Source organism: Dama dama, chromosome 5 (genome assembly GCF_033118175.1).
Source record: "Dama dama isolate Ldn47 chromosome 5, ASM3311817v1, whole genome shotgun sequence".
Lineage (NCBI taxonomy): Eukaryota > Metazoa > Chordata > Mammalia > Artiodactyla > Cervidae > Dama > Dama dama.
The window spans coordinates 78,184,732-78,208,598 of record NC_083685.1 but is presented as its reverse complement, the minus strand read 5'-3'; the positions used below and the strand labels follow the sequence as shown (position 1 = coordinate 78,208,598).

General features: G+C 43.1%; 1 protein-coding gene across 1 annotated transcript in view; it reads right to left on the bottom strand.

Moving 5' to 3' along the window:
* Positions 1–5,424, bottom strand: part of SCPEP1 (serine carboxypeptidase 1) — a 29,971-nt gene extending 24,547 nt beyond the window's left edge. Inside the window, exons 1-2 of the mRNA XM_061142595.1 lie at positions 5,291–5,424; positions 2,502–2,650 (exon numbers count right to left, since the gene is read on the bottom strand). Coding sequence (XP_060998578.1) covers positions 2,502–2,650; positions 5,291–5,354 — 213 coding nt within the window. The 5' untranslated portion in view covers positions 5,355–5,424. The remainder of the gene's footprint in view (positions 1–2,501; positions 2,651–5,290) is intronic.
* Positions 5,425–23,867: the final 18,443 nt, after the last annotated feature.

The window sequence follows — 23,867 nt, the reverse complement described above, 5'->3', positions numbered from 1 at the left end:
GAGAGGTCAGGTGTGGCCCCGCATCAGGAGCTCCTGCTCGTCCGTAAGGGGGACCCCCGCCACTCAGCTTTGGGACGGCAAGTTCAGCCCCCGAGTCATTACATTTTTGGAAAAAAGAAGGAAATGTCTTGATTTTTAAATGAGTGGGTGGGCTTGGTGCTCCCCCCCTACCTCCGCCCAGCACTGCTTTCTTCTGCTTTGGCTGGTCTGTAAGCTTTCACTTGGAAGTGGAAACAATTATGCTGATTAATAAAACATTTGAAAACCACTGAAATCCCCCAGATTAGAAAACCAAAGCCCAGAGAAGGGAAGTGCTTCTCCTTGGCTATGTGGGGCAGAAAGGCAGACCCGGATGCGCCCAGCGCACGGCCCGCCCTGACAGCCCTGTCTCCATCTCCAGCCCCCGGGAGGCGCAGAAGTCCCCTGGGCCACAGACGCCATCTTCTTCTGAGGCCTTTTCCTACTGCACCCTCGGCCGAGCTCTCAGAGAGGATACTTGCCATAATCCTGAGAGAGAGGCCCCTCCCTGCAAACTGCTCATCTTCAGTATCTCATCAACAAGTGTGCATCCCAGAGGGTTAATAAACACATGAAGAGATGCTCAGTATCTCATCATCAGAGAAATGCAAAAGCAAAACTACAATGAGAGATCACCTCACACCAGACAGAATGGCCCTCAACCAAAAAATCCACAAACCACAAGAGCTGGAGAGGGTGCGGAGAAAAGGGAACCGTCCTGCACTCCTGGGGAGAATGCAAGCTGATACAGCCACTATGGAAGGCAGTACGGAGACGTCTTAAAAAACTAAAAATAAAACCACCATGTGACCCAGCAAGACCATTTCTAGGCATATACCCCGAGGAAACCAAAAGTGAAAAAGACACATGTACCCCAGTGTTCACGGCAGCACTATTTATAACAGTCAAGTCCTGGAAGCAACCTGGATGTCCATCGACAGATGGACAAAGCAGCTGTGGTACATATACACAATGCAACACTGCTACTGCTAAGTCACTTCAGTCGTGTCCGACTCTGTGTGACCCCATCCCTGGGATTCTCCAGGCAAGAACACTGGAATGGGTTGCCATTTCCTTCTCCAATGCATAAAAGTGAAAAGTGAAAGTGAAGTCGCTCAGTCATGTCTGACTCTTCTCGACACTACTCAGCCATAAAAAGGAACACATTTGAGTCAGTTCCAATGAGGTGGATGAACCTAGAGCCTGTTATACATGAGTGAAGTCGGACAGAAAGAGAAAGACGAATACCATATATTAATGCATACATATGGATTCTAGAAGGATGTACTGACGAATCTGTTTGCGGAGCAGCAGTGGAGCTGCAGACAGAGAGAACAGACTTATGGACAAGGGTGGGGAGAAGAGGGACAGGGTGAGATGAATGGAGAGAGTAGCGTGGATGCATACATGCTAACACATGTAAACAGACGGCCAATGGGAATTTGCTGAATGACTCACCGAACTCAAACAGGGGCTCTGTAACAACCTAGAGAGGTGGGAATGGGTGGGAGGTGGGAGGGGGAGTCACGAGAGAGGGGACACACGTACACGGATGGTTAATTCATAGTGGCTATGACAGAAATCAAACCTTTACAATACTGTAAAGGAATCATCCATCAACTAAAAAAAAATGTCTGTATCCATTGGCAAAGCTGGGAGAACTGGGAAGCTGCTTAGGAATAATAACATTTGGGGATGAAGTGACATTTACATCTCATGGGGATGAGGACCAGGGCACCCTACATACTGGTAAGCAACCTGGCGTCCCAGCTGGGATGGGCCTGTAGTTTCCAGAAGGTGAAGCAAGACTGCGTTCCTCAACCCCTCCCTAGATCGTGGATTCCACGTGGGCGTGGGCCAACTTTTGAGAGACATTTTAGGAATGGAATGAAGGATCCTCTGCCTGCCCCTCAAAGACCTTTCAACCAGTTTCTAGTCTTCAATCCTACCACCAGAGCTCAAGATTAAAATGCAAATACACTTTAGGGAGAAGGAGAAGGTCCAACACTCAACACTGATACAAAAGGCTGAGTTCTTTCAAAATATCAATTTTTCTAGGGGCATGGAATTCAGGTCGAGGAAAGGACTGGGAGGGCAGGGAGATGAAAGACTGGTCAGGATAGCTCAGTTTTGCTTTGGAACCTTCCAGAAACACTTTGTATCAGCATACTATCAAACGTGACTTCAGGAACAACTAGTAAGGGTTCCTGCCCATGTCTGGTTTGGGCTTAGTAGAAAAGGACCCCAGCAAAAGGTCAGAACCTCTCACTCTCTGATTTGGCTTCCTTGGCAGTAACACTGCCTTTGTCTGCTTCAGAAGGATGCTGAATCCTTCTGAGGATGCTGGGTCCAGGAGACCCCTACCGTGCTGCTGGACCACATCAGTTCTTCACTGCTGAGCTGTAAGCCTTTAAAGGTGAGCAAGGTGGTAAGTGGGGGAAACCTGGCCTCAACCTCAGGTCAGGCAGTAAAACCACTTTTACCTGAAGCCACATGACCAGGGGCAGTTCTGAGTAGTTCTTGTAGGGGCTGGTGGCATAATAGAGCCACCAGAACATGTGAGCATCGTTCCGGACAGTCACATAACCCCAGACTTCCTTGCTCTCTTCCATGGGCCAGCTGATGACAGCTCCTGAAACACAAGCACCATCGTTTTCCTGAAGAAGGTCCATGTTCAGGTAAATCCCAAGCCTAGGAGTGATGGCTGGGCTAGGCTGCAGGTGATTTGGTTTATGTTTATGTATTTACTTCAATACATTGTGGAGATAAAGAAAAACAATTCAACTTAGATTGAATAAATTCTAACTTATGAAAAAACAAACCCAACGTAACAGAGGCCCAGGGGGCTGAAAGCTTTCACATTTTCCTCTACACCCTCTGTAATGTTTGGATTTTTAACAGGAAAGCATGAAACTTGCTTATAACTGTTTAAAAGAGAGAGAGATTTACATTTAGGGGAAAAAAGAAAAAAAATCTCAAAATGCATCACATTGATTTTTGTTTCTCATTTAGTACACAATTAAAGAGGCATCGACAAGTTAGTGGGGCAAAATTACTCAATATATTATGCCAGGGCAACTGGTAGCTTTCTTGAAGCAAAAAAAAATAGAAATATATATCCTCTCTTAACACTATTAACCAAAATGAATTCCAAGTGGATCAAATATTTCATTTTTAAAACTTAGATGTGAAAAAAATATGAAAACAGAATTGAATGTTTTTTTGACCTCTGGATGGGGAAACGATTTAAGCAGACTCCCAGAGACTATACAGCAAAATATCAAGAGTTGAGAACAGAAACTTGTTACATTTCTATACAATGAAAATAAAAAGCAAAACAACAAATAAAGATCAGAAATAAATATGAAAAAGGGTACTTCCTTAATCATTAGATCAATTAAAAAATATAAGATCTTTGCAAGAAGCAAGATAGCTGACAATGCCTAGCACTTACTAGGCATTCAATAAATAACAGTAGTCATAACAACAACAACAAAAGTAAGATTAAATGGATAAATGCCACAAGAAAATAATTCATGAAAACAGAAATATGAATGTCATAAATACGTGAAAAAATCACTAATATTCAAAGATACGAAAATTAAAGCAATAATGAGGTCACTAAAAATTTTTTTCCTTATTTGACAGATGGCAGAGGTTCTATTTGCACAAGACAGGAGATTGGCTTCAGGGCTGTGGGCAAAAGTGCATACTGGCACATAATTTTCTGAGAAGGCAACTTGGCAGAAAATTTATAGAAGCCATACATATATTCTTTAATCCCACAACTTTCCTCCAATTTAGAGTTAACCAAAGTTAACATTTTTAGCATCTGCAAAATATGTATCAGAAAAGAGTAGGTTAAATACATTAACTATGTCACCTTTGCTAAAGTAACAACTTCCAAGCTGTGATACCTTTTCTTTTCTCAAATACCACTCTGTGGGTAAAAAATGCTAATGTTAAACAGTGACAAAAGCATGATCCTTGGTTACCAGAGTTTTCTGCCTCTACTTCCTCTTTTTTGAATTTCATGCCTCTGTGGCAAGTAAAAGGACAAAAACTGGTCCCCAAAATAAGAGACTAGGAGAGGAGACAATGTTGTTTTGAAACTTAATAAGGATGGAGATTAAGGCAACCAGAAAGTGGTCTGATGAGCAAAACAGAAAGGCTAGAATGTTTATTATAGGTATGGCTGTAAGATCATACATACCAAGTAACACAAAATTACAGTCTCCTTGAAAATGGCAGATAAGGCTTGGTTTGTTTTAACTTAAACTCTGGTACTCCTCCCTTTCTTGATAGTGTCTGCTGTTGCTGTTTAGACCCTAAGTTGGGTCCAACTCTTTTGGGACCCCATGGACTGTAGCCCCCCAGGCTTCTCTGTGCATGGAATTTGCCAGCCAAGAATACTGGAGTGGGTTGCCATTTCCTTTTCCAGGGGATTTTCTCAACCCAGGGATTGAACCCGCATATCCTGCATTGCAGGCAGACCCTTTACTGCTGAGCCACTAGGGAAGCCTCCCTGCCAGTGACCACTGTTAAAATCTGGTGGGCAACCTATTGCATAGTTCCCAGGCACAAGCAGAAGGGTCATATGATCCCCATTTTACAGAAGGGAAAACAAGTTAAGCATCTGGCCTCAGATCACAAGACAAGTCTGTGGCCAGTTCGAATTCTCAGTTCTTGATTCAGATCAGGAGTCATTTTGCTTGAAGAAAAGACTGAAAACCAACTTGCAAGTCATCATATTAAACACGAATAGGTTTTTGTCAAAAAGGACTGCAATGAGGGAAGATATTATCTTGCCTTTTCTGATTAGGTACAAGGAGAAAGTCTTACTCTCAATAAAGTGTCCCATTCGTGGTATTATCTTTTAGTCTTCTGGACAGAGCGTTTCAGCTTTAAACAACAACAACAACAACAACTTTATAATCTCATTTTGCAGCCAATCACGGCAGGAAGAGGGAGGTGGCCCTTAGATAGTAGAAACCTCATTGATCATCAGCTTCTCCAAACCTTACATCTTGCAAAACTGCTTCTAACTACGCGCAGGGAAGAAAGGAAGCATCAGAATACCCAGAGTCAGAAAAAAGTAGAAAAAGAACTCTTAATTAAAAACTTGAGTGAGTTTCAAAAGCAAAATAATTCCACAAGGTATAAACAGGGGGAAAGGAATATGGTTTAAAAAGCACAAACCCACTAACTGATTCTCATCCCTGGAGGAGAGAAGGAGGCACCGGCCGCTGAAGCATCTTTTGCCCGAACCTACCCGAGCTCAGGCCTAAAAGCAGCAGCAGCAGCGGCACGGGACAGCTTCGCGGCGCCAGCTCCATGACGAATACTTCGCGGCTGCATCAGCTACCGGCTGGTCTCGGCTCCTCACCACGTGACTGTGGCGGGCGGAGCAAACCAGGCCGGGCGGGGGCGGGGCGTGGATTCGGGTGGGCGGGGCTAGAGAGGCTTGGGCGGGGCTTGGGGAGAAGCTTGGGCCAGCTGAGCCGCTCGCAGCAACCCGGGCGCCCTCTGTAGATCGGTCCCAGCGGCATCCCTGCAGCCGCGCCCCGGGTGTTCCTTTTCGCTCCGCTACGCCTCTTTCCGTTTTCGGGACAAGCAGAAAGGAAGAGGCGCTTAATGCATTGATTTGACTTGGATTGTACGACAGGACTGAGACGCTACAGAGAAATAACCAGAGGACCGTTCTTCCTGCCCCGCCCATCTCCCTTCCCCAACAAAAGACCTGGCCTTTCCAACGGCTGCATCTGCCCCAAATCAGACTAAGAATGGTCAGATGGTCATTGGAAGCTGTGGGCTTCCATTTTCACAGATCTGTTCTTAAAATTATTTTTCCTTTAAAATTACGTATATTATGGACATATTGGAAATTTGGAGAAAATTTAGACATTACGTAAACATTGTTAGCATTTGAGATTTTTTTTTTTACCCTCTAGTGCTTTACGTCATCTTTTAAAATACAATAGTAAATGTTTTTATTTTGTTTTTTTCTCGGTAATTTGTCATCAGCTTAATTCTGTGTTGTTAACATGACAACAGTCATTTCAAACAGGCAATTAGTGTTTTGGGAAGGGATTAGAGGAAGGGGAAGGGAAAAAAGGATGCGAGCGTGTGTGTGTGTGTGGGGAGGGGGGGGGTCATTTTTATCTCAGGGTGTACCAAATAACTCCCCTTATAGCTAGGAAACAAAACTGTGCAGGGCTGTATGAGGGTCAGGTTACTTCTAAATCAGTTCAGTTCAGTCGCTCAGTCCTGTCCGACTCTTTGTGACCCCATGGACTGCAGCAGGCTTCCCTATCCATCACCAACTCCTGGACCTTGCTCAAACTCATGTCCATAGAGTCAGTGATGCCATCCAACCATCTCATCCTCTGTCATCCCCTTCTCCTGCCTTCAATCTTTCCCAGCATCAGGGTCTTTTCCAATGAGTCAGTACTTCGCATCAAGTGGCCAAAGTATTGGAGTTTCAGCTTCAGCATCAGTCCTTCCAATGAATATTCAGGACTGATTTCCTTTAGGATGGACTGGTTGGATCTCCTTGCAGTCCAAGGGACTCTCAAGAGTCTTCTCCAACACCACAGTTCAAAAGCATCAATTCCTCAGCACTCAGCTTTCTTCACAGTCCAACTCTCACATCCATACATTACCACTGGAAAAACCATAGCTTTGACTAGACGGACCTTTGTTGGCAAAGTAATGTCTCTGCTTTTTAATATGCTGTCTAGGTTGGTCATAACTTTCCTTCCAAGGAGTAAGCGTTTCTTAATTTCATGGCTGCAGTCACTGTCTGCAGTGATTTTGGAGCCCAGGAAAATAAGATCTGTTACTGTTTCCATTGTTTCCCCATCTATTTGCCATGAAATTATGGAACCAGATGCCATGATCTTAGTTTTCTGAATGTTGTTTTAAGCCAAATTTTTCTCTCTCCTCTTTCACTTTCATCAAGAGGCTAAATCTTTAGTGCTTCTTTGCTTTCTGCCATAAGGGTGGTATCATCTGCATATCTGAGGTTGCTGATATTTGTCCCTGCAATCAAATAATGGAAACAGTCACAGACTTTATTTTTTGGGGCTCCAAAATCACTGCAGAGGATGACTGCAGTCATGAAATTAAAAGATGCTTGCTCCTTGGAAGAAAAGCAATGACCAAACTAGACAGCATGTTAAAAAGCAGAGACATTACTTTGCCAACAAAGGGCCATCTAGTCAAAGCTATGGTTTTTCAGTAGTCATGTATGGATATGAGAGTTGGACCATAAAGAAAGGTGAGCGCCAAAGAGTTGATGCTTTTGAACTGTGGTGTTGGAGAAGACTCTTGAGAGTCCCTTGGATTGCAAGGAGATCAAACCAGTCAATCCTAAAGGAAATCAGTCCTGAATATTCATTGGAAGGACTGATGCTGAAGCTGAAGCTCCAGTACTTCAGCTTCCTGATTTGAATCAGGCCACCTGATTCAAAGAACTGACTCATTGGAAAAGACCCTGATGCTGGGAAAAATTGAAGGTGGGAGGAGAAGGGGATGACAGAGGATGAGATGATTGGATGGCATCACCGACTCAAAGGAAGTGAGTTTGAGTAAGCTCTGGGAGTTGGTGATGGACAGGGAGGCCTGGTGTACTGCAGTCCATGGGGTTGCAAAGAGTCAGACATGACCAAGTGCCTGGACTGACTGCTCATCATAATCGTTTTCAAATAACCTTTTGTGCAGTTATTTATTTTAATTTTCTTTTCCTCACTAATCTGTGGACTCCATGAGACTGGGGATGAGGCTGTACTAGGTGGTTGGCCAAATAGGCTCATGAGGTCGTATTTGAGAGTACCCTGTGAGAGCCATGTGGGCCTGTTGAAACTACTCTGCCATGATGTCAGGGAGGCAAACAGCATTTTTCCTTTTTCCAAGTTTAGGATAAATTATACTTTTACTGTATGCAGGGCCTCAGAGGCCACAGCACATTCAGGGAGCTACAGTCTGGGCCTCCCTGGTGTCTCAGATGATAAAGTATCCGCCTGCAATGTGGGAGACCTGGGTTTGATCCCTGGGTCGGGAAGATCCCCTGGAGGAGGGCATGCAACCCACTCCAGCATTCTCACCTGGAGAATCTCCATGGACATAGGAGCCTCGCATGCTACAGTCTATGGGGTTGAAAAGAGTCGGACACAAGTGAGCGACTCAGCACACACCAACACACACATTCATGGGGGACTGTTGGAGAAAAAGTACAAGGCGACTTGGGTAAGTCTGGATCAGAAGGTGGGATTCTGACTACTGCTGCTGTTGTTTAGCCCTCTTGGCTCCTCTGTCCCTGGGACTTTGCAGGCAATAATCCTGGAGTGGGTTGCTATTTCCTTCTCCAGAGGATCTTCCCAACCCAGGGATCAAACCTGCATGTCCTGCATTGACAAGCGTTGGCAGGTGAATTCTTTACCACTGAGCCACCAGGGAAGCCCCTGACGAGCTACCAATTCACTGCTGGTGGTGTGAAATCTGAAAAGAGGTGTAGGCAGGCAGTCTCATTACCAGATCTGTGTGGCAGGCAATTCTGTTGCATAATTGCAACAAAAGTGTCATTTCTCTTCTTCAGGGCTAATTTTCTGAAGGAATAGGGCTAAAGGGTACAGCAATTGATTTCCAAAATTCAAACAGGATTATAGTAGGCAGGGAATCATAACAAAGCCCACAAGTCAAGGAGGAGGGAAGATATAAACAGCATGACAAAGCTGAGTGAGGACAGGAAAATACAGGAGAAGAAACGGACTAGAAATAATTCTTAGGAGTGAGGAAAACCCAGAGAAGCCAAAGCTATTTTTCATGCTCCCTATTTTCAGCTTCAGTTTCTAAGTTTAATTCCTGTAAGTGCTACAACAGGGATCCAACTCTATATGTGGGGTGTATCAGAATGCAGCTTGTTTCTCAAATTTCCAAACTCATATAAAAATAAATTAGGAGCTGGAGACAAATGAGCTCGCTTAAATCCATTTATACTTGTCAGCCAGGACAGGGCCTTATATAAGGAAGCCCCACCATTGGCAGCAGCAATGAGGCCTCCCTGCCACTCCCACCTTTGGGTGTTAACAGAGCCCAAGTAAGGAACTTGGACTTCAGTCCCCACCTGGCAGTACCTCCCCTCCCTGACCAGAGCAGTGTCAGAAAAAGCCAGCAGGATAAGATCTGGAATGTCAGACCATAATGTGAAAATGTTCAGATTCCAGCTTCTTCAAATTCATACCCAGAACCGGGAAGATATCAGACTGAAAAAAGACAATTAATAGATGCTGACACTGAGATAAGGAAGATGTTAGAATTATCTGACCAGTGTTTTAAAGCAGACAGGATTATCATGTTTGGAATGAATGAAAGGATAGAAAAATTCAGTAGGGAAATAGAAAGTCCCAGCAAAGGAATAAAAGATGCAAAGAAAAGCCAAAAGGAAATTTTCTTGTGTTTATTTTTGTTTCTTTTAAAAAAATTTTTACTGAAGTATAATTGATTTACAATATTGTGCCAATCTCTGCTGTTCAGCAAAGTGACTCAGTTTTACACATATAGACATTATTTTAAAATATTCTTTTCCACTATGGTTTATCCCAGGATATTGAAGATAGTTTCCTGGAGGGCCTCCTATACAGTAGGACCTTGTTGTTTATCCATTCTATATGTAATAGTTTACATCTGCTAATCCCAAACTCCCAGTTCTTCCCTTCCCCAGCACCCTCTTGCCTTAGCAACCAGAAATCTATGTCTGTGAGTCTGTTTATGTTTCAATTTTTTAATTAACTAATTTTGGCTGCACTGGATCTTCATTGTTGAGAGAGGACTTTTTCTAGTTGCAGTGGATAGGGGCCACTCTCTAGCTGTGATATGCTGGCTTCTCACTGTGGTGACCTCTCTCGTTGCAGAGCACAGGTTCTAGAGAGGAGGCTCAGAAATTGTGGCATGTGGGCTTAGTTGCCCTGTGGCACATGGAATCTTCCCAGACTAGGGATCAAACCCATGCCCCCTGCATTGGCAGGCAGATTCTTACCACCAGACTACCAGGGAAGTCCTATGTCTTATTTTAGATTCCACATATAAGTGATATCACATGGTGTTTGCCTTTCTCTTTCTGACTTCCTTTGCTTAGTATGATAATCTCTAGATCCACCCTTGTCGCCACAAATGGCAATATTTCATTCTTTTTCATGACTGAGTAATACACTGTTATATATAGGACACAGCCTCTTTATCCCTTCCTCTGTCGATGGACATTTAGGATATTTCCGTGTCTTAGCTGTCATGAACTTAGAGGTGCATGTGTATTTTTGAATTTAAGTTTTGTCTGGGTATACACCCAGGAATAGGATTTCTGGATCATATGGTAATTGATCTAAAACTAAAACCTATTTTCAGTTTTCTGAGGAACCTCCACACTTTTCCATAGTGACTGCACCAACTTGCATTTCCACTAATAGTGTCGGAGGGTGCCCTTTTCTCCACACCTTCTCCAGCATTTGTTAATTGGTCGAAATTAAAAGACGCTTACTCCTTGGAAGGACAGTAATGACCAACCTAGATAGCATATTAAAAAGCAGAGACATTACTTTGCCAACAAAGGTCCATCTGGTTAAGGCTATGGTTTTTCCAGTGGTCATGTAGGGATGTGAGAGTTGGACTGTGAAGAAAGCTGAGCACCAAAGAACTGATGCTTTTTGAACTGTGGTGTTGGAGAAGACTCTTGAGAATCCCTTGGACTGCAAGGAGATCCAACCATCCATCCTGAAGGAGATCAGTCCTGAGTGTTCATTGGAAGGACTGATGCTGAAGCTGAAACTCCAATACTTTGGCCACCTCATGCGAAGAGTTGACTCATTGGAAAAGACCCTGATGCTGGGAGGGATTGGGGGCAGGAGGAGAAGGGGACAACAGAGGATGAGATGACTGGATGGCATCACCGACTTGATGGACACGAGTTTGAGTAAGCTCCAGGACTTGGTGATGGACAGGGAGGCCTGGCGTGCTGTGATTCATGGGGTCGCAAAGAGTCAGACACTAATGAGCGACTGAACTGAACTGAATGATTAGTGATGTTGAACATCTTTTCATGTGCCTACTGCCCATCTATATGTCTTCTTTGGAGAAATTCTGTTAAGGGCATGTCCCCATTTTTCAATGGCATTGTTTTTTTGTTGTTAAATTGTGTGAGCTGTTTGTATTGATATATTTTGGTGATTAAGCCCTTGTCTGATGCATCATTTGCAAATATTTTCTCCCATTCTGAAGGCTGTCTTTTTGTTTTCCTTTGCTATGCAAAAGCTTGTAAGTTTGATTATATCGCATCTATTTATTTTTGTTTTTATTTCTATTGCCTTTGGAGACTGACCCTAAGAAAACATTGGTATGATTTATGTCAGAGAATGTTTTGCCTATGCTCTCTTCTAGGAGTTTTATGGTATCATGTCTTGGGTTCAGGTCTTTAAGCCATTTTGAGTTTATTTTTATGCGTGGTGTGAGGGTGTGTTCTAACTTCACTGATCTACATGCAGCTGTCCAACGTTCCCAGCACCATTGTTGAACAGACTTTTTCCCATTTTATATTCTTGTCTCCTTTGTTGAGAGTAATTGACCATAGACATGTGGGTTTATTTCTGTGTTCTCTGTCCTGTTCTGTTGAGCTGTATGTCTGTTTTTTTTAACCAATACTACACTGTTTGATTACCTTAATTTTGCAGTATTTGCTGATGTCTGGGAGAGTTATGCCTCCTGTTTTGTTTTCTGCCCCCTGCCCCCCAACCCCAGGATTGCTTTGGCAATTCTGGGTCTTTTATGGTTTCATATAAATATTTGGATTATTTGTTCTAGTTCTGTGAAAAAATGTCATAGATATTTTGTTAGGGATCACATTAACTCTGTAGATTGCTTTGGGCAGTATTGCCATTTTAGCAATGTTAATTCTTCCAATTCAAGAGCATGGGGTATCTTTTGATTTCTTTGAATCCTCTTTAATTTTCTTTACTGTTTTATAGCTCTCAGCACATAAATCTTTCACCTCCTTGGCCAGGTTTACTCCTAGGGTTTTTGTTTTTTGGTGCTATTGTTAAAAGGTATTAATTTTTAGCATTCCCTTTCTGATATTTCACTGTTACTATAAAGAAATGCAACTGATTTTTTCAATGTTAATCGTATCCTCCTACTTTGCTGGATTTGTTTATTAGATACGGTAGGTTTTGTGTGGTGTTCTTAGGCTTTTCTATATATAGTATTATGTCAAATGCATATAGTGACAATTTTACTTCTCTTCCAATCTGGATACTTTGCTTGCTTTTTCTTCTCTGATTGCTGTGACTAGCACTTCCAATACTATGTTGAATAGAAGTGGTGAGAGTGGACATTCTAGTCTTGTTCCAGATTTTAGCAGGAAGATTTTTAGCTTTTCACAGTTGAGTAATATATCAGTGGTGGGTTTGTCATAAATAGTTTTTATTATGTTGAGATATGTTCCCTCTAGTCCCACTTTGGTAAGAGGTTTTGTTTTGTTTTGTTTTTAATCATGAATGGATGTTGAATTTAGTCAAATGCTTTTTCTGCATCTATTGAGATGATCATGTGGTTTTTGACTTTTGTTAATGTGGTGTGTGACATTGATTGATTTGCAAATGTTGAACCACCCTTGTGAATTTGGGATGAATTCCACTTGTTCATAGTATATGATCTTTTTTGTGAATTGTTGGATTTGATTTGCTAATATTTTGTTGAGAATTTTGCATCTATATTCATCAAAGATATTAGCCTACAATTTTCTTTTTTGGTGGTATCTTTGTTCTAGTTTTGGTACCAGTTTGATGGTGGCTTCACAGACTGTCTTTGAGAATATTCCCTCCTCTTCAGTCTTTTGGAAAAGTTTGAGAAGAATTGGTGTAAGTTCTTTTTTGTTTGTTTGGTAGAATTGGCCTGTGAAACCACCTGGTCTGGACTTTTGTTAGGAGTTTTTAAAGTTTTTAGTTTTTATTTTCCATCTATTTTTATTAGTTGGAGGCTAATTACTTTACAATATTGTAGTGGTTTTTGCCTTACATTGACATGAATCAGCCATGGATTTACATGTGTTCCCCATCCCAATCCCCCCTCCTGCCTTCCTCCCCATTCCATCCCTCTGGGTCTTCCCAGTGCACCAGCCCTGAGCACTTGTCTCATGCATCCAACCTGGGCTGGTGATATGTTTCACCCTTGATAGTATACTTGTTTCAATGCTGTTCTCTCTGAACATCCCACCCTCGCCTTCTCCCACAGAGTCTAAAAGTCTGTTCTGTACATCTGTGTCTCTTCTTCTGTTTTGCATATAAGGTTATCATTACCATCTTTTAAAATTCCACATATATGAGTTAGTATACTATATTGGTCTTTATCTTTCTGGCTTACTTCACTCTGTATAATGGGCTCCAGTTTCATCCATCTCATTAGAACTGATTCCAATGAGTTCTTTTTAATGGCTGAGTAATATTCCATAGTGTATATGTACCACAGCTTCCTTACCCATTCGTCTGCTGATGGGCTTGTTAGGAGTTTTAAAAAAAATTATTATTATTACAGATTCACTTCTAGGGACTGGTCTGTTCAAATTGTCTGTTTCTTCTTGATTCAGTTTTGGTGGGCTGTATGTTTCTAGAAAGTTGTCCATTTGCTCTAGGTTGTCACTAAAAGGAAATTTGAGAACTGAAAAATACGATTACCAAAATAAGAAGCTCAGTGGAAGGATTCCACAGCAGAATGGAGGTGACAGAGGAAGTAATCAGTGGATTAAAAGATAGAACAATATAAAATGCCCAATCTGAACTGAGAAAAAAAAGAAGAGCCACAAAGGACTATAATAAACAGTTCTAACATTTGAGCCATTGGAGTGCTAGAAAGAGAGACTGGAAAAGTACCCAAAGAAATCATGGCTGAAAAATGCCTCAAATTTTCAGACTGGAGTCCTGAGGAGTGTCCTAAGTGGTATAACACACTAAGAAGAGGTAAGTATGTTGCAGGAAGGGGGACCCCTTCCAGGGCCCGAAAGTGGGCTTTAACACTCAGAAATGAATTATCCAAGGAGACACTTGGGCTGACAAAGCAAGAGATTTTGTGGGGAAGGAGTGCCTGGGTGGAGAGCAGTAGGGTAAGGGAACCCAGGAGAACAGTTCTCCCATGTGGCTCACGATCTCAGATTTTATGGTGATGGTATTAGTTTCTGGGTTGTCTCTGACCAATCATTCTGACTCAGAGCCCTTCCTGGTGGTGCACGCATTGCTCAGCCAAGATGGAGCCAACGAGGAGGATTCTGGGAGGTGGTCGGACACGTGGTGTCTGCTTTTTTGTTTGTTTTGTTTTTAGTACTGCTTTTTTTTTTTTTTTATCTTATTTTTTTTTTTTTTATTAGTTGGAGGCTAATTACTTCACAACATTTCAGTGGGTTTTGTCATACATTGATATGAATCAGCCATAGATTTACACGTATTCCCCATGGTGTCTGCTTTTGACCTTTCCTGATCTCTTCCAGTTGGTGGTGGCTTGTTAGCTCCATGTTCCTTACCAGGGCCTTTTGTCCTAAAACAACTCATGCAAATGGTTACTATGGTGCCAGACCAGGGCGGGCAGTTTCAGTCAGTGTTCTTCCCCTAAAAGGATGCATGCTTTCAGGAAAATTCAGTTCATCTCCTTTTTTCACTGGGACACCTTCCTAAAGACGATTCCCTGACAATGAGCCTGTGCACCCGTTTCTTTTCTCCCCACAGAAAAGTATCTTTCTCCCTCCTGACCCCATCTACATAGCCTTACAGCACATACTGTACTTGTTTTCTTTTTTCACCATCTATTATTAAACTTAGATTAACTTTAGGGAAACATGTAGTGGATTTTGCTGTAAATCAAGCACATAACAGCATTGATACATGAAAGATAGTAATGCCTGAATTTGAGAAAACAGCTTCACTGTATTGGCAGTAACTCTTTCTTAGATGTTGATATACTGTTCCAATTCTATTAAATAAATGTTTATAAACATAATTGGAATGCAATGTTTCAATACAACTTGGAATTTTAAGTGCTTAGTTGCTCAGTCATGTCCAACTGTTTGCAATCCTATGGACTGTAGCCCACCAGGCTCCTCTGTCCATGGGAATTTTCAGGCAAGAATAAGGGAGTGGGTAGTCATTCCCTTCTCCAGGGGATCCTTCTGACCCAGGGATGGAACCTGGGTCATCTCCTGAATTGCAGGCAGATTCTTTACCGTCTGAGCCACCAGGGAAGCCCCAGAGAGATGATAAATTTTGTTTGGCTACTCAAGTCTTCTTTTGCTTAATATGTTGAAGTACATTTCATTGAAAAAGTGGAAAAAATATCTATAGCAGGTATTTTACAGAATTTATAGCAAAAAAAAATATTCAGAAGTAAAATGCATCTCCATATATAAGATTAAATTGCTAACAAAACTATATAGAATAGTTCACAGTCATCTATCTCTCTATTCACCTGTCATCAATACACGGGTCTTTGATCATATCTTTATTTTTATGGAATTGTCATTTTTACCCTTCATCTTAACTGCATAGACCAGGCACCCTCTAAATGCAAGAGCAAGTGGTATAATAATCACTTAAGTCTTCATGGTGCCTTCCCAGATGTTGAGAAAGTGAGCAACTCCGATGACTGGGTAAACACTTCCTTTGCAAGTCAGGTAATTCCCAATTCTGTATTCTTAACGTTATTGAACCTAACTGAATTGTTGACTGATGGAGTGCAGTTCAATCGCTCAGTCGTGTCCGACTCTAAGCATCCCTATGGACTGCAGTACGCCAGGCTTTCCTGTCCATCACCAACTCCTGGAGCTTGCTCAAACTCATGTCCATTGAGTCGGTGATGCCATCCAGCCATCTCATCCTCTGTTGTCCCCTTCGCCTCCTGCCCCCAATCCCTCCCAGCATCAGGGTCCTTTCCAATGAGTCAACTCTTTGCATGAGGGGCCAAAATATTGGAGTTTCAGCTTCAGCATCAGTCCTTCTGATGAATATTCAGGACTGATTTCCTTTAGGATTGACTGGTTGGATCTCCTTGCTGTCCAAGGGACTCTCAAGAGTCTTCACCAACACCACAGTTCAAAAGCATCAATTCTGTTTCAAAAGAACAGCATGTATATTATCTATGGTGAAACAGATCACCAGCCCAGGTGGGATGCATGAGACAAGTGCTCGGGCCTGGTGTACTGGGAAGACCCAGAAGAATCGGGTGGAGAGGGACGTGGGAGGGGGGATCGGGATAGGGAATGCATGTAACTCTATGGCTGATTCATATCAATGTGTGACAAAACCCACTGAAATGTTGTGAAGTAATTAGCCTCCAACTAATTAAAAAAAAAAAAAAGCATCAATTCTTTTGTGCTCAGCTTTCTTTATGATCCAACACTCACGTCCATATACGACTACTGGAAAAACCATAGCTTTGACTAGACAGACCTTTGTCAGCAAAGTAATGTCTCTGTTTTTTATTTAATATGCTGTCTAGGTTGGTCATAGCTTTTCTTCTAAGGAGCAAGTGTCTTTTAATTACATGGCTGCAGTCACCATCTGCAGTGACTTTGGAGCTCAAGAAAATAGCATCTGTCACTGTTTCCACTGTTTCCCCATCTATTCGCCATGAAGTGATGGGACCAGATGCCATGATCTTAGTTTTCTGAATGTTGAGTTTTAAGCCAGCTTTTTCACTCTCCTCTTTCACTCTCATCAAGAGGTTCTTCAGTTCCTCTTCACTTTCTGCCATAAGGTTGGTGTCATCTACATGTCTGAATTTATTGATATTTCTCCTGGCAATCTTGATTCCAGCTTTGGCTTCATCCAACCTGGTATTTCTCATGATGTACTCTGCATATGAGTTAAATAAGGAGGGTGATAATATACAGCCTTGGCATACTCCTTTCCTGATTTGGAAACAATCTGTTGTTCCATGTCCAGTTTCAACTGTAGCTTCTTGACCTGCATACAGATTTCTCAGGAGACAGGTAAGGTGATCTGGTATTCCCATCTCTTTAAGAATTTTCCAGAGTTTGTTGTGATCCACACAGTCACAGGCTTTGGTGTAATCAATAAAGCACAAGTAGATGTTTTTCTGGAATTTTCTTGCTTTTTCAATGATGCAACAGATGTTGGCAATTTGATCTCTGGTTCCTCTGCCTTTTCTAAATCCAGCTTGAACATCTAGAAATTCATGGTTTACTTACTGACAGGAAATAGATGGGGAGACAGTGGAAACAGTGTCAGGCTTTATTTATTTATTTATTTATTTTGGCTCCAAAATCACTGCAGATGGTGACTGCAGCCATGAAATTAAAAGACGCTTATTCCTTGGAAGGAAAGTTATGACCAACCTAGATAGCATATTAAAAAGCAGAGACATTACTTTGCCAACAAAGGTCTGTCTAGTCAAGGCTATGGTTTTTCCAGTAGTCAGGTATGGATGTGAGAGTTGGACTGTGAAGAAAGCTGAGCACCAAAGAACTGATGCTTTTGAACTGTGGTATTGGAGATGACTCTTGAGAGTCCCTTGGACTGCAAGGAGATCCAACCAGTCCATCCTGAAGGAGATCAGTCCTGGGTGTTCATTGGAAGGACTGATGCTGAAGCTGAAACTCCAATACTTTGGCCACCTCATGCGAAGAGTTGACTCATTGGAAAAGACCCTGATGCTGGGAGGGATTGGGGGCAGGAGGAGAAGGGGATGACAGAGAATGAGATGGCTGGATGGCATCATCAACTCGATGGGCATGAATTTGAGTAATCTCCTGGAGTAGGTGATGGACAGGGAGGCCTGGCGTGCTGCAATCCATGGGGTTGCAAAGAGTCGGACACGACTGAGCGACTGAACTGAACTGAACTGAAGCCTGGCTTGGAGAATTTTGAGCATTACTTTGCTAGCGTGTGAGATGAGTGCAATTGTGCGGTAGTTTGAACATTCTTTGGCATTGACCTTCTTTGAGACTGGAATGAAAATGGACTTTTTCCAGTCCTGTGGCCACTGCTGAGTTTTCCAAATTTGCTGGCATACTGAGTGCAACACTTTAACAGCATCATCATTTAGGATTTGAAATAGCTCAACTGGAATTCCATCACCTCCACTAGCCTTGTTCGTAGTGATGCTTCCTAAGGCCCACTTGACTTTGCCTTCCAGGATGTCTGGCTCTAGGTGAGTGATCACACCATCGTGGTTATCTGGGTCATGAAAATTATTTTTGTATAGTTCTTCTATGTATTCTTGCCACCTCTTTTTAATATCTTCTGGATCTATTAGGCCCATACTGTTTCTGTCCTTTATTGAGCCCATCTTTGCATGAAATGTTCCCTTGGTATCTCTAGTTTTCTTGAAGAGATCTCTAGTCTTTCCCATTCTATTGTTTTCCTCTATTTCTTTGCATTGATCACCGAGGAAGGCTTTCTTACCTCTCCTTGCTATTCTTTGGAACTCTGCATTCAAATGGGTATATCTTTCCTTTTCTCCTTTGCCTTTCACTTCTTTTTTCTCAGCTATTTGTAGGGACTTCTCAGTCAACCATTTTGCCTTTTTGCATTTCTTTTTCTTGGGGACAGTCTTGATCACTGTCTCCTGTACAAGGTCATGAACCTCTGTCTATAGTTCTTCAGACACTCTATCAGATCTAATCCCTTGAATCTATCACTTCCACTGTATAGTTGTCAGGCGAGTGTATGCCCCTCGGTTCTGTCTCATCACAACAAAGATTTGGAGTGATGGACATTAAAGCCCTTGGCACGTCACAACTCTTGGGTCTTGGACAGAACGTGTTGGGTCTTGGACAGACCGTGTTATAGCTCTCAGACAAATCAGTGTTACAGCTCCGTGTTACAGCTCTATTTTATTTAGCAAATAGCAGGAGAATCCATCCTTGAGGCATGAGGGCATGCCAACCCAAAGACGCGAAAAGAAGAGAGTGGAGGAGCACGCCAGCATGCGGGGGAGGAGGGAGATAGATAGAGAGAGAGAGAGCCCTTTGGCTCCTCTTTTTATATGTCATCCCACCCCCCCACCCCCAGGCCCCGGGCCTGCCCTATGTAAATTGGGCTAGCCAGGAGTACTGTTTGTTCTACCTGAGGTCCTCACTCTGGTCCTCGGAGCTTCCTTTGACCTTCCTTTGTTCTATTTTCGCCGGCTTTTCCCTTCCTTGTCTTTTAGCCACCACCATTTTGGACTCCTGTTTCCTATTCTAACTACCTGACATTCCCCCCTCAAGAGATGGCAGACCCAGTTCTTTGGGAATAGGGGCGTCGAGGTCTTTCTGGCTACTTCCTGCTGAATTGGGACGGCGAGGGGTATTGGGCCTCCCCCTCTTGCTAGTCTCAGGCCTCAGAGTACTTATAGCGGTGTCCATCTAAGGGTGAGTGATATTTTCCATGGTCAGCTGTAGTTTTATATCTTTGCTGAACTAGCACTGCATGTTGTAGCTTGTCGACCTGGGCACAGACAAAACAGGTTAGACAATTGATAATATATGGAACAATCATAAGCAGCATCAATATGATATAACAAGGACTAGTGGGGGCATTAGCCAATTCCAAATTCCCATCACCAGGATGGCTCAAGTCCCTCCTTGTTCAGGGATTAGAAGATTTATCTCCTGCCTGTTTTGGAGTACAGTCCCTACCAAGCTGTGTTGGCTCTTTAGAGCTGTCCTGAGAAATCTTATCCCCAGAAACTTAATTTTGGGGGTGTTCATTAGAATGGCACTCATTTGTAGTCCTGAATAAGTATCTGAGATCTCCCAGGGGCTCACAGGTGTATTGAGTGTCCTCTTCTGTTTTCTTCCACAGCTTGACTGGTGAGTAATCTGTCCTGGTACCTTGACAGCTGTGGGCATAAAAAGTATTACAGGGTAGGGGCCCTTCCATGTGGGCTGGAGTTGAGCCTTTGGGGACCCATCTTTCCAGGCTTTAATTAGGACTTGAGTCCCTGGAGCATATAGTGGTGACTCCTTAGAATCTTTTGGGTCCTAGTTCACAAGCATATATCCTGTTGGAATTGCCCAATAGCCATGGTATAAGACTGGAGGGTCTGAGCCTCTGGATCTAGGAAGAGGTCATTGATACAAACAAAAGGTCTCTCATACAGCATCTCATAAGGACTAAGACCAACCTGTTCCTTAGGTGTGGGTGCAGAGAAGGGCTATTGGTAAAGCCTCCTTCCATCCCAGGGAGGTCTCCTGGGTTATCTTTTTTATCGCTGATTTTAAGAATTGGTTGGCTGTTTCTACTTTTCCTGAAGACTGAGGCCTCCAGGCACAATGGAGATAATAAGTAATGTCCAATACTTTAGAGACCCTTGGGTGACCTTAGAAGTAAATGATGTCCCATTGTCACCTTGTAATGACCTGGGCAGACCAAATCTTGGAATGATTTCATGGAGCAGTTTTTTTGTTTTTGTTTTTTTTTTTACCACCTCCTCAGCCTTCTCAGCCCGGGTGGTAAAGCCTTCAATCCATCCTGTGAATGTATCTATCATGAGTAATAGGTATTTATACCCTTGAGAAACTGGCATCTGGGTGAAGTCCATCTGCCAGTCCTCTCCTGGGTAGGTTCCACATCGTTGGATGGACTGGGCCAGCCGGGGTCTTTGAGCTCCTTGGGGGTTGTTTAATCGGCAAGTGGGACAAGAGGAGACCACTTACCTTATAATTGTTTGGAGGTCTGTTCCTCTGAAGGACCTTTCTAGTAATCTTTGGAGGGCCTTTTCCCCTAAATGAGTGGTGGCGTGTAAGGAGTTAACCAACTTCCATTGGAGGTTTTCAGGCAGAAAAAGGAGTCCCTCCTTCTGCAACCATCCCATATGATCTTCTTGAAAGCCCTCACTCTTAGCTTTAGGAGTCTCACCTTCAGTATTTGAAGAAGTTTCTGTCAAATTAGTCTGTGGAACTAGGGTGGCAACCCCTATTAGGTCATGGTTCTGTAATGCTGCTCTCTTAGCTGCCTGATCGGCTGCTTGGTTCCCTCGTGCCACTTCTGTGCTCTCTTTTTGGTGTCCTTTACAGTGGGAGACTGAAACCTCAGTGGGCAGATGGACTGCCTCCAAGAGTCTAAGGATTTGATCACCATATTTGATTAGGGACCCTCGGGTGGTCAAGTGGCCCCTTTATTTCCAAATAGCCGCATGTGCATGTAGCACCAGGAAGGCATACTTGGAGTCAGTGTAAATGGCTATTCTTTTTCCTTTTCCCAGCTCTAAAGCTTGAGTCAGGGCTATGAGCTCAGCTAGTTGGGCTGAAGTACCTGGTTGGCAGAGGCTTAGCCTCTATGGTCTCAAAATTGGAGACTACGGCATACCCAGCTCTTCTTTTTCCACCTAAGACAAAGCTGCTTCCATCAGTGTAACAGATTTTCTCAGGATTGGTCAGAGGATCTTCTGACAATCCCTCTCAGGGTTTTGTCCAGTGGTCCACCCAGAGGTGGCAGGACAGCTCTAGTTCAGTTCAGTCGCTCAGTCGTGTTTGACTCTTTGCGACCCCATGAATCACAGCACGCCAGGCCTCCCTGTCCATCACCAAGTCCTGGAGCTTACTCAAACTCATGCCCATCGAGTCAGTGATGCCATCCAGTCATCTCATCCTCTGTTGTCCCCTTCTCCTCCTGCCCCCAATCCCTCCCAGCATCAGGGTCTCTTCCAATGAGTCAACTCTTCGCATGAGGTGGCCAAAGTATTGGAGTTTCAGCTTCAGCATCAGTCCTTCCAATGAACACCCAGGACTGATCTCCTTTAGGATGGACTGGTTGGATCTCCTTGCAGTCCAAGGGATTCTCAAGAGTCTTCTCCAACACCACAGTTCAAAAGCATCAATTCTTCAACGCTCAGCTTTCTTCACAGTCCAACTCTCACATCCATACATGACCACTGGAAAAACCAGTCTTGACTAGACGGACCTTTGTTGGCAAAGTAATGTCTCTGCAAAGGAGAAAAGGACAGCTCTAAAGGCACTGTCAAAAGAGGGAGGAGTGGATGGTTCCCCAATGGTTGGGATGATCCTCCCCCTCATCAGCATATGAATTCACCCCACTAGTGATGTCCATGTGTAGAGTCTTCTCTTGTATTGCTGGAAGAGGGTGTTTGCTATGACCAGTGTGTTCTCTTGGGAAAACTTTGTTAGCTTTTGCCCTGCTTCATTTTGTACTCCAAGGCCAAACCTGACTGTTACCGCAGGTATCTCTTGAGTTCCTACTTTTGCCTTCCAGTCCCCTCTGATGAAAAGGATATCTTTTATGGGTGTTAGTCCTAGAAGGTCTTGTAGGTCTTCACAGAACTGTTCAACGTCAGCTTCTTCAGCATTACTGGTTGGGGCATAGACTTGGATTACTGTGATATTGAATGGCTTGTCTCGGAAACAAACATAGATCATTCTTTCATTTTTGAGATTGCACCCAAGTACTGCATTTGACTCTTTTGTTGACTATGAAGGCTACTCCATTTCTTCTAAGGGATTCTTGCCCACAGTAGTAGATATAATGGTCATCTGAATTAAATTCGCCCATTCCAGTCCATTTTAGTCCACTGATTCCTAAAATGTCATTGTTCACTCTTGCCTTCTCCTGTTTGACCACTTCTAATTTACCTTGATTCATGGACCTAACATTCCAGGTTCCTATGCAATATTGTTCTTTACAGCATCAGACTTTACTTCCGTCACCAGTCACATCCACCACTGGGTGTTGTTTTTGTTTTGGCTCTGTCTCTTCAGTCTTTCTGGAGTTATTTCTCCACTGATCTACAGTAGCATTTTGGGCACCTACTGACCTGGGGATTTCATCTTCAGTGTCCTATCTTTTTGCCTTTTCATACTGTTCATGGAGTTCTCCAGGCAAGAACACTGAAGTGTTTCTCTATTCCCTTCTCCAGTGGACCATGTTTTGTCCGAACTCTCCACCATGACCCATCCATCTTGGGTGGCCCTACACAACATGGCTCAAAGTTTCATTGAGTTAGACAGGCTGTGATCCATGTGATCAGCTTGATTAGTTTTCTTTGATTGTGGTTTTCATTCTGCCTGCCCTCTGATGGAGAGAGATAAGAGGCTTATGGACGTTTCCTGATGGGAAAGGCTGACTGAGGGGGGAACCTGGGTATTGTTTTGATGGGCAGGGCCATGCTCAGTAAATCTTCAATCCAATTTTCTGTTTATGGGCTAATGGAATACTGGAAATAGTTTTTAAAGCATGATCTCTAGGTGAGTTTAGCATGTACCTTGGAAGGAGTTTAAGGAAGTGACTGATACTGCCAGTAATGTGAGTCCCTCCATACTTATCTACTTAACATAAGTGAGCAAGTTTTCTCAGAGATTGACATCTGTAAAAACAGACCAAAAACATAGGTCCAAAACTGATGGCGAACCCTGTCTTATTTAGTAATATTCATTCACAAAGACTGGGATTAGGAAAAAAAAAAACCACATGGTTGCATTTGGTAATAACTATATTGCCATGTCCATTTTATTTTTCCTGTTTAATAATTATGTGACAAAATGTGTGGTGTTTCATGCTATTTTGATCAACCATGTCCCACTAGAAATAATAACTCAATCCAGAACAGATTGTATTATTTTACGTATATGAGCAAATATATTACAAAAAGAGCACTGCTGAGCAGTGGTTGTCTAGACAGTGGACTAAATTCGGCCCCTACCTAGTGCTCAGGAGAAAAGGAATAAAAGCCTATCTCTCGTACTCTTCCGTCGTCCTGAACTGACTGGAATCCCCTCCGCTCCGCGTTGCCCTTCACAAAGTTCTGTCGCAGCCACTCCCACCAATAGGGGGCACACGTTCATAGGCTCCCGGGGGCGGGCC